The sequence below is a fragment of the Curcuma longa genome, chromosome 1, assembly GCF_044706935.1.
Source record: "Curcuma longa cultivar G26 ecotype Majalengka, Jawa Barat chromosome 1, ITB_CL_G26_1.1, whole genome shotgun sequence".
In the NCBI taxonomy this organism is placed as follows: Eukaryota; Viridiplantae; Streptophyta; class Magnoliopsida; order Zingiberales; family Zingiberaceae; genus Curcuma; species Curcuma longa.
Window position 1 is genome coordinate 13061643 of NC_133861.1, and position 10055 is coordinate 13071697.

General features: G+C 42.3%; 1 protein-coding gene and 1 long non-coding RNA gene across 2 annotated transcripts; both read left to right on the top strand.

The window, feature by feature from the left end:
• Positions 1–2573: 2573 nt before the first annotated feature.
• Positions 2574–4933, top strand: LOC141812505 (uncharacterized). Its single transcript, XR_012600307.1, has 3 exons — positions 2574–3158; positions 3485–3562; positions 4673–4933. It is a non-coding gene; the product is annotated as an uncharacterized LOC141812505 (long non-coding RNA).
• A 1710-nt stretch (positions 4934–6643) lies between these two features.
• On the top strand, positions 6644–9651 carry LOC141834963 (wall-associated receptor kinase 2-like). The gene is made up of 3 exons (XM_074722370.1): positions 6644–7565; positions 7673–7831; positions 8418–9651. Exons 1-3 carry the CDS (start codon positions 6644–6646, stop codon positions 9563–9565), a joined length of 2229 nt encoding a protein of 742 aa, XP_074578471.1. The 3' UTR covers positions 9566–9651.
• Positions 9652–10055: the final 404 nt, after the last annotated feature.

Below are 10055 nucleotides of genomic sequence, written 5' to 3' on the forward strand. Positions count from 1 at the left end.
CTGTCTGATACCAATTTAGTGGTATCAGAGCAGGTTAGGTTTTGTCAGATTTTTCATTGCATTTGAATCGATTTTTGGTGTCCGTCGGAATTATCGTTGCGTTTGTGTCCGTTTTCGTTGTCGGACGGATTTGTCGTCGGATTTATTTCGTATTCGTAGTCTCTGTGACTTATCATTTCACCTGTAGGTTTATTAGGTCAAACATTTAGGTTATAGGGTCCATATTAGATTAAGCATTAGGTTATTTAGGAGTTTCATTTTATTAGTTTAGGGATTAAAATTGTTTTTTGTCGAACTTGTTGTCATATCGTTTTTATTGAATTTTTGGTGTACTCGATCCAAGATGTGAGATGGACAGACAGCGGCACGAATTCTCCAAGCAGTCGTAAGTAAAATTCCTAGCATTTTTATTACTGTTCTTAGGAATTTATCAGAGTTATTTATATAAATACTAGATAATATTATGACCCCTGAAAATCGAGGACGAGGTCGTTCACCGAGACGACCGGTTACACTAGTAGAGCCGGAGGTTTCCGAGTATATTGTGGATAGTCCAGAGGTATCTTTGTCTGATACGGTACCGGTGACAATTAGCAATACTATGGATCTGAGTCACATGTCGATACTGACAGAGTCTGTCAAAGATCGATTGACATTGTTTCATGGGGGACCTGACCCATGGCTCGCTCACTATTGGTTGGAGAGTCTGATTGATACATTTGAGTATATCGCTTGCACGGAGGCAGAGGAAGTTGAGTTAGTGGTATACCACCTTCGTGATCAGGCGGTCACGTGTTGGGAGACTCTAAAGAAATGTCATCGGTGTGGATCATGTAGCCATCGGGTGACCGATTGTCCATACGATCACTCTACATGTTACTTTTGCAAACTTCCCGGTCATATGACCCGAGAGTGAACTATGAAGGCTCAGCTGGAGCTTACGGACGTAGCAGCTTCTGAAGGATGTCCTACACAGCAGGAATTGCAGACGACGCAGAGGATACCATCGAGATTCAGAGCACCTAAGCAGTAGAGATCACTACTATCTTCAAGACAGATGCACCAGATAGTACCAGCAGCCCTCAGTCAGAGATCTATTATGCGACGATTCCGATGCAGCACCAGCCACCAACAACACCAACTTTTTACAGTATACCCCCTCACCATGTTCAGCAGATGATATCTGTACCCCAGAGTCAGTTCCGGATAGAACGGAGGCAAAGCATGAGCAGCATCTCCGCATAGTGTTGGAGACACTACGTCAAGAACAACTGTAGGCGAAGTCCAGCAAGTGCGCTATGGGAATTCTCGGAGACGTGGTATTTAGTAGAAGGATTTCAGTAGACCCGTAGCAGATAAAGGCTGTTACTGGTTGGGAACAACCAAGTTTGTTCAGGAGGTTCGCCGTTCTGGGTTTAGTCGGGTATTATCCGATGTTGGTGGAGGATTTCTCCTGAATTACTACATCGCTAACTCGTCTGACCAAGGAGGAGGCAAGATGGGTTTGATCTGAAGCATGTGAGACAAGCTTTCAGGAGCTGAAGCAATGATTAGTCAGTGCCCCGATTCTGGCTAGTCAATTGATGACCGTTATTGATTTTGTACGACAGTATTCAGAGTTGGGATTAGTGGAGCATGGTTGGACTCATCGGGGTGTTCTTGTCTCGAGGGTTGCTCAGTCAACTTTAGTGGAGAAGATTAAGTCGACACCGTCCAGCAACCAACATTTTTTATTTATCTGCGATTGGATGGACTTTAAACAGTAGTTAGGGTTTTATTGTGACGTAGATAGAATAATTCGTTTCGAGAACGAATTTGTGTTTCAGAGCGGTATTCGATTAAGGAGTTGTTGTAGGAGGCATATCATTTTAGGGTTGTGATATATCTAGTTGGTACTTGTATATATATCGGGACCTTAAGTGTCTATATTAGTAGAACAACATGAGGTGATATCGCAGACTTTGTTGCGCGATATTTAGTGTGCTAGTAGATAAAGGTTGAACGACAGAAACCAGTCGGGTTTCTTCCGAAGATATCGATATCAGATGGAAATAGGAGTAAAAAATTACTACAGTGTTTCTACACTATAGTATGAAGATAGTAAATTTGGGGACCAAATTTTTATTAGTGGGGGAGAATGTAAGATACCGAAAATTTCGTAGTGTTGGAGGATGTGACTCGTCTTGCAAAGACGAAATCAACGAAACCAAATTGGATCAAATCAGAGATCATTTGGGTAGTGAACCAAACGAACCAAGATTGAACCAAACTGAACCAAGTTGATTTGGTTCGTACGGGAAGAGATTTTGATAAAATAAAATAGATGAAAAGATTCGTCTTGCGAAGACGAATCCAACAAAACTGATTTGAGTCAAATCAGAGATCATTTGGTTAGTAAACCAAGCGAACCAAGATTTAAAAATCGGTTTGCTACAGTAACTGGTTCTGTCGTATAATAAATCCTAGGTTTTTAGTTGGTTTAGTTCGGTTATTGCACCGACTAACCTACAATTAGTGTGCATTCCTTTTTAAAGCACAAATCGCGAACCCTTAATCACGCGTGCCGTCTCCTCTTCTCCTCTTCATCTTCGCTGACGCCGCCTTCCCCGTGTCTCCCTCCTTCGCCTGACGCCAGAAGCCGCCTCCCTTGCTCGAACCAGCACCGGATCACCGCTGCCTCCTCCCGTCCTCCTCACACGAAGACCGCCGCAACTCTTGCCTCCTCTGCTGCTACCCTGTCGCCGCCCGAAGTCAACAACCACATACCGCCGCGTCTCCCTCCTTGTCGCCGCCGCACAGAGAAGCCCTGTCGCCAACCGCCGCTGCCGTAGCCAGCTGCCGTCTTCGCCGTTGCCATTCTTCTAGAAGCATAGCCGCTGCTCCGTCGCACCTTGCTTGCAACCGATGACCAGCGTCGCCTTTCCCCTTCCTCAAGCTGTCTGCCGGAGAACTAGGGTTCACCGTCGCCTCCCTTCGCTCTTCTTCTCCTTCCTCACGGATGCGCCACCGTCCCCTGTAGTCGGCCGTGCAAGGAAAATTGGAACCGGAGCTTGCTTGGATTTGTGCCGGCGTCCGTGAATTTAATTAGGGCACGATCTGTTCTTGAAGTTGTGTTGTTCGATTGACTTGGAATTGGAGCTGAAGGGCACAGATCTGAGGTAATGCCGATTCTTCTTGGGTTGGGTTTATTGTAGTTTGAATTGATCGGATTATGGTTCGTAATTGGTGGTTGTTAATGGATGGTTGTTTATCTACTGTTGGAGTGGTTTAATAATAGCATTAGATCAGGTTAAACCAATTAAAGTTAAGAATGAATTTAGCTAAATTAGATTTAAAAGATAAATGAAGTTAATAGGATTCAATTAGTTAGATTAGTTTAACTCTAGGTTAGGATGGGGTTAAACTCATGTTAAATTTGTTAGGGTTCTTTGATGAGGAATTTTATATGTCACTGCATTTAGGAAGATTATTATTCTATTTGCAGGATCCTGAGTGATTGTAGGAGTTCGTCATAGACAAGGTTATTTTCTGAAGGTTCTAGCCTTGACAGACTTCTGATCAGGTGGGTACTCCTGTGTTTGGTCAGCACAGGTCGTCTTTTCATAGTGCATGTTCATCTTGTTGCTATTTTATCTCTTCTGTTGCCTTCCTGTCATTTGACGTAGTTCTTTAGATAATACCTTTGATATCCATGCTTGAAACCTATTGTTAACTTTGGGATGATCTATTGATACCATATTGATACTTTTGTAACTATATCATTTATCCTACTGACACATGTATGATTCATTCCCTGATTCATGTTGTATAACCTTCAATGGATTTATCTACTATAGACCTGTATTACCATTGTGTCGTTGATCCATGTTGACCTCTCATTATTCCTGATAAGCATGCTAATTATCTGTAGCTATTACATGTTGGAATGATCATCATGCATTCATGATAGTTGTGGATGTTGCGGACAACATTGTTGGCTGTTCTTGTTGGCTCTGGCCCTGCACCGTGTAGTGGTGTGATCAGTGGAAAGAGCCAACTTGCACTATTGTTGGGTGCAACCAGGACTGGCTATATAGCCCTCCTGTTACACTGCCGCTCCCCACCAGATTACGGTGGTTTGTGTGTTGGAGTCTGTGCAGTATGTCTTGTCTGGCCCCTCAGTTCACTGTGCTCTGGGAGGGTGACTGGGGAATGCAGAGTGCGGACAGAGACTTGCATTTGTTTGCGATGGTTGCCGTGTGTTTTACATGCATTGTTGGTAGGATTATTGCATAGTTTAATTTATGCATCTGATTTCGACTGTTACACTTGTTTGCTATGACTGTTGCATTTGTATGACATTACATACATGATCATATATATATACATGTTGCCATATATTCTTCTTCTTTACCATTCTGTTGATATACCATGCTCGACTTCCATTAATTACATGCTCACATGTAACTAATATCCATATCTGTTGTGTAGTGCTATTCTTTCCTTATTGTTCTCGTTGAGATACCATGCTTGATTACCATGACCTCTGTTATCTGTTGATATTCATATCTGTTGATTAGTGTTTACTCTCCTGTTTATCTTTTCATGCACTTCGATATTCCTGTATCCACTAAGCATTCAATGCTCACTACCCAGACCCTGGGGATTGTTTTGTTTTCTCCCCAAGTAGCAGATAGGTTACTTGGAGTTTGGAGTTTCGGTCGACTGCTGCTGTCTCACATCAGGAGGTTGTTGGTAGTAGTATAGTTGTTTTCTTTCAGTTATGTTTCGTACTCTGAGAACATGTATTTTTGGTTTGAATTGTAGTCTTGGTTGGATTTATCATATTACAGTAGTCATGTCGGATTTACGTTGTAGTTATTCGTTTTGTTGGATTTACGATGTTTTCGTTTCGTAGAATTTGATTATGTTGAGTAGTATGCATGTGTTAACTGTTGTGTGGCCGTGTAGGCCTTATTCTATATTTGTTTGCATTTGTGTGTCTATTGGACGTGTAGTCCTATTTCCGGCCGCCTGTGGCCGTGTATTTGTGCATGTATTTAGGGAATTGTCATAGTTACTGGGGAGATGCTGTCGAAATTTTTCGGACGGCCTTCTCGGGGCGTGACAAAATCACAGGTGTCTGGGTGACAACCTGGATGTCCTACCATGACATCATTATCTTGGGGACAACATATTCAATGAATTGAGATTGTATAGGTCATTGTCAAAATTTAGCATGTGGGTCATTAAATTACATGGTCTACAGGATATATACTTATATCCCATTAAAGTCGAGAGTTGACTAAACTCAAGTCGCGCAACCTTGATGTTACGTTGCTTTGTCAATAATTCAAGTGAAGAATAATCAAGGTTGAATTGTCTAAAATGCTTTCATTGTCACCCACTTGGTACAATATTATAATATTGATGGAAGTTTCAAAAATTATATTTTTGTTAATCATTCTTTAACCTTCAGTTACAATTATATTTGTTTTTTTTCGAATGAATAATTGACCAATATTATTTTATTAAATTTCACAATGGCACGATTTTTATTAGATTAATTACAATATACATTTAAGCTCGTCATAATTAAGTCACATTGAGTTTATTTGGATGGTAAACAAAATTTTGACTAGCAATTAACTTAATCCTTCTTAAATCTATATGTAATTTCTATATAGACGTGTTTCGTGCATTATTAAAATAATCCCTTATATGTAACCTATTAATTTCAAAATTCTATTTTGTAAATATAAACCAAAATGCTTAGTTAAAAAAGGCTTTTGAAGAGTGAAGTAAAGGTGAACAAAAGGTCAGAAAAGAAAGAGAATTGCAAAGAAGCAAAGCACAAACTCAACAAGTTGTGATCGAAGGATGATAGATGATGAAGAATAGATAAAGAATGAGAGCTAAAGAGTTCCAATGCGCATGTAAAGATGTACTTGAGCTTCTCTAACCATAAAGATGAATGATCTTGAATTTTTGTAGGTTAGCTTCGAAAATTTTAACCGATTAGCTAGGGACTGGATTAACACGACTACTCGGTCCATTCATACAAAAGGTGAACCGAAGGGTAAGATCTAAACCATAATATTTATACAGGTTTAGAAAAAAAAACTCAAATGTCCAGGGGCTCCTTGGAAATTTGTCATGTTGATTAGGGTTGAGGTTGATGGTAACAGAGAAAACAACACACGAACCGCAGAGGTTGATTCCCCTCACGGACCAAATATTTAATTCTCAAAAATAATAAATGCTTAGAAAATAACAAAGGAAAAAGCGTCATCAGACTAGCTAAACAAATATTCCACCAACCATGCATTATTGACAGAACCAAGTCAAGAGGCAAAAAATCGATTGAAAATATATAGATGAATTATATTATCAAGCATTTCATTACGCTGTTACAGTTGATATTTCAATCGGTCGTATAAATAAAAATATAAATGATATTTATATTGAATAAATAGAGACAAGAAAAATTCGCCTTCGAAGCAATAAAGCATATACAGTTACACTTGACGCGCAATTTGATTGACTAGATCAACTCTAAATGGCGTTATATATTCATCGATATATTTAACAACTAAACAAACTCACTCAATTGTGGAGGTGGAGGAGGTGCTAATTAATCCAGTTAATCGACAAAAGAAAGAAGATGGCATCCTGGCCAGCGCATTTGTTTCTGCTCCTTCTCTGCCTTGTACTGCTAGCAGGAGAGGCAACCCCCCAAACAGCACAGCCGCCGTCGGTCGACGACTCCGCCGACAGGTGGGCCCGACCAGGGTGCCAGGCCAAGTGCGGCAACGTGATCATCCCCTACCCCTTCGGTATCGACTCCGAGCACTGCTTCGGTAAAGGCTTCGAGATCAACTGCACCAACGGCACGGCCTACCTCGGCCGCGGCCCAGGCCATAACATCGAGGTGGTGGACATCCTCCAGGACACGCCCTACCTCCAGGGCACCCTCATCGTCAAACACTATATCGCTCGAGATTGCAACTACCATAACGGAAGTCGTCCAGAACATGTCTCGGCCAGGATAAATCTTACCCGTCACCCAAACTACAAGTTCTCCCACGACCGGAACAGCTTAGTGGTCGTCGGCTGTGACGCCCTCGGCTCCATTTCGAGTGACAGGGAGAGCACTTTCGCCACCGGATGCTGGTCGTATTGCACTGATGCCAGCTTCGTGGCCAATGGCACATGCTCCGGCATCGGCTGCTGCACCGCCCCGATTCCCATGGATCTCAGCGACTTCCGGCTGATCGTCAATAGCATTTTCAATCATTCCAACAGCAGCTTCGCCCCCTGCAGCTACGCCTTCCTGGCCGACGAGCGCACCCTCAACTTTAGCCTGTCTAGCTTCACCGAATACAGTACCAGGGAGAAGGCCCCGGTGACGCTGGATTGGGCCATCATGAACCAGACCTGTGAGGAAGCACACGGCACTGGCGACTTCGCGTGTGTCTCCCCCAACAGCTACTGCGTGAACTCTACAAATGGTCCGGGCTACCTCTGTAATTGTTCGCAAGGTTTCCAGGGCAACCCGTACCTCAATGATTCAAATGGATGCTCAGGTAACTTAATCCTATAAAATCCCCAAATTCTAACTTTTGTTTTGTGAATCAGCTTGATTTCTTTCTTTAGTATTTTCTCATATGATTTCTTTGCAAAATCTGATCAGACATCAACGAGTGCTCAGCTGATCCTTCGCCATGTGTCAAACGGTGCCATAATAGAGAGGGGAGCTATTCTTGCTCATGCCCATGGTACATGTATGGAGATGGCCAAAGAGATGGAAGCGGATGCAGGTCCATACTGAGAATACTGTATCTGAGTTTAGGTAATCGCTTGATGCTATGAATCCCACTACACGTAGTTTCTCCATTTCTAATCCCTATTTCAGACTTTCCGAATTCTTGCTCCTGAAACATAATTGGTTAGATTAAAACATTCCCTTTCGTAAATGGCAACCAAAAAGTAACATGGTAGTAGCATCTGTCGTCAAACTAGTAATTAACAGCTAGCGATAGTCTAGTCATTTCTCAACGCATCCACTCATTTTCTGTGGCATCATTAACAACATCTCTATAGCGAGATAACCAGAGCAAGACGTTGGCTCGAACAAAATCGGTCTGCGACTTCATCGCACTGAGAAATCGTGTGGAGGGCCTGTAAGTCTCGCATGACTCGGCCAGATTTAATCCTGATCATGATGTGAGCTAGCGGGATTAAATCCTACATGATCTTACAGCATGCGTGTCTGCCTTAAATTTTTTTTTAATGCAGGGCTCTATACGCCAGTTTTTATCCAGATTACTAACTAACAAAATCCTCAACAAGTGCAATCACAAGTTATTAAAATCATTGTCTATTTGTCGTTTATATGAGAAAACGTCGTTGATATTTGATTTTGAGCATTGATGCAGGTGTTGGATTGAGTCTCTTTTTCCTTATTGCGATTGTGTCATGGCTGTACTGGATTTACAAGAAGAGAAAGCTCGGAGAGCTGAAGCAGCACTTCTTAGAAAAGAATGGCGGTTCGTTGCGGCCGGACATCAGACTCTTCTCCTCAGAGGAGCTTGAAGCCGCATCGGACAACTACAACCAGAGCCGAATCCTCGGCGAGGGTGGCACCGGAACAGTCTATCGCGGTGTTCTTCCTGATCGAAACGTGATCGCAATCAAAAAGGCCAAGATAAGCAACGACGAAGCCGAAGTCCAACAGTTCATAAATGAAGTCGAGGTTCTCTCCCGTATCAATCACCGGAATGTAGTGAAGCTCTTGGGGTGCTGTCTCGAGACTCAAGTCCCCATGCTCGTTTACGAGTTCGTGCCCAATGGCACGCTCGCCCACCACGTCCACGGGGAAGGCCGCAGAGGCTCTCTGTCCTTGGAAGCTCGTATAAGGATCTCTTCGGAAGTAGCTGGAGCCTTGTCCTACCTCCACTCTGCGGCTTCTACTCCCGTCATCCACAGAGATGTCAAGACCACCAACATACTTCTCGACCACAATTTAACCGCAAAAGTGTCCGATTTCGGAGCTTCCAGATTGGTTCCACTAGATCAGAACGGTTTGGTGTCGTTGATTCGTGGCACCTTTGGCTACCTGGACCCGGAATATTTCCAAACAGGGCAGTTCACTGATAAAAGCGACGTCTATAGTTTCGGCGTTGTTTTGGTCGAGCTCTTGACAGGGAAGAAGCCTGTGGCTAAGATGCAAGCTGTCAAGAATTTAGCCACTCTTTTCATGGAGTGCGTGAATTCTGGGCGACTTGTTGAAATCTTGGAGGAACGCGTGGTCGATGAAGGAACTCCGGAGTTGCTTGAAGCAGCTGCGGAGCTCGCAATGAGGTGCTTGAGCTTGAACAGCTATGACCGACCATTGATGAGAGAAGTGGCTATGGAGCTGGAGGCATTGACAAGGTGGACGAGGATACATCCTTGGGGAAATGTTAATGTGGAAGAGGGAGACAGCTTGCTGTCTAAGGTTGGAAGCTCTTCTCCGTCGACGGTTCTCCGCGATTCTGTCAATTCTTCCATAGAACCCATGGCGCCTTTGGAGATTGTCAGATGAGGGAGAGAATGTTGCCAGCTCGTCTATCACGTCCACGCTCGACGTTAATAATTGTAGGTTATTATCTTTTGAATTTTATTGTTCTTGACATTAAGTGCCATTGACACGCTCAGGTGGTGTTAGAAAATTTTAATAATGTAAGAGTGCATATATTATATTTAATTATACATTATAATACTTTATTTATTGCTAATCAAATAAATCTGATTAAATTATTAAACTTCTTAAATTTATTTATTAATAATTCTGTACAAGCTAAGTCTGCAGTTTGAAAATCAAGTATGATTTAAACAAAAATTTGAAATAAAAAAGGCCTCAACTAGGGGAAATTTTTATGATATGAGAAGGAATGTATCAAACATCTTCCATTCGACTTGTCAAATACTAATTTTTCAAAAAATCTTTGTTATGTTGAATTTGCTGATTTCATATGCCTATGTTACTAAATTCAAGTATATATTCTACTTAGAATTATGGCATTCATCACTGC

Excerpts from the sequence above, each read along its gene's own strand:
- LOC141834963 (XM_074722370.1), top strand. The coding sequence starts at position 6,644 with ATGGCATCCTGGCCAGCGCATTTGTTTCTGCTCCTTCTCTGCCTTGTA. Across the intron at positions 7,566-7,672 it reads TGATTCAAATGGATGCTCAG|ACATCAACGAGTGCTCAGCT; the intron begins GTAACTTAATCC and ends AAATCTGATCAG. Across the intron at positions 7,832-8,417 it reads AATACTGTATCTGAGTTTAG|GTGTTGGATTGAGTCTCTTT; the intron begins GTAATCGCTTGA and ends GCATTGATGCAG.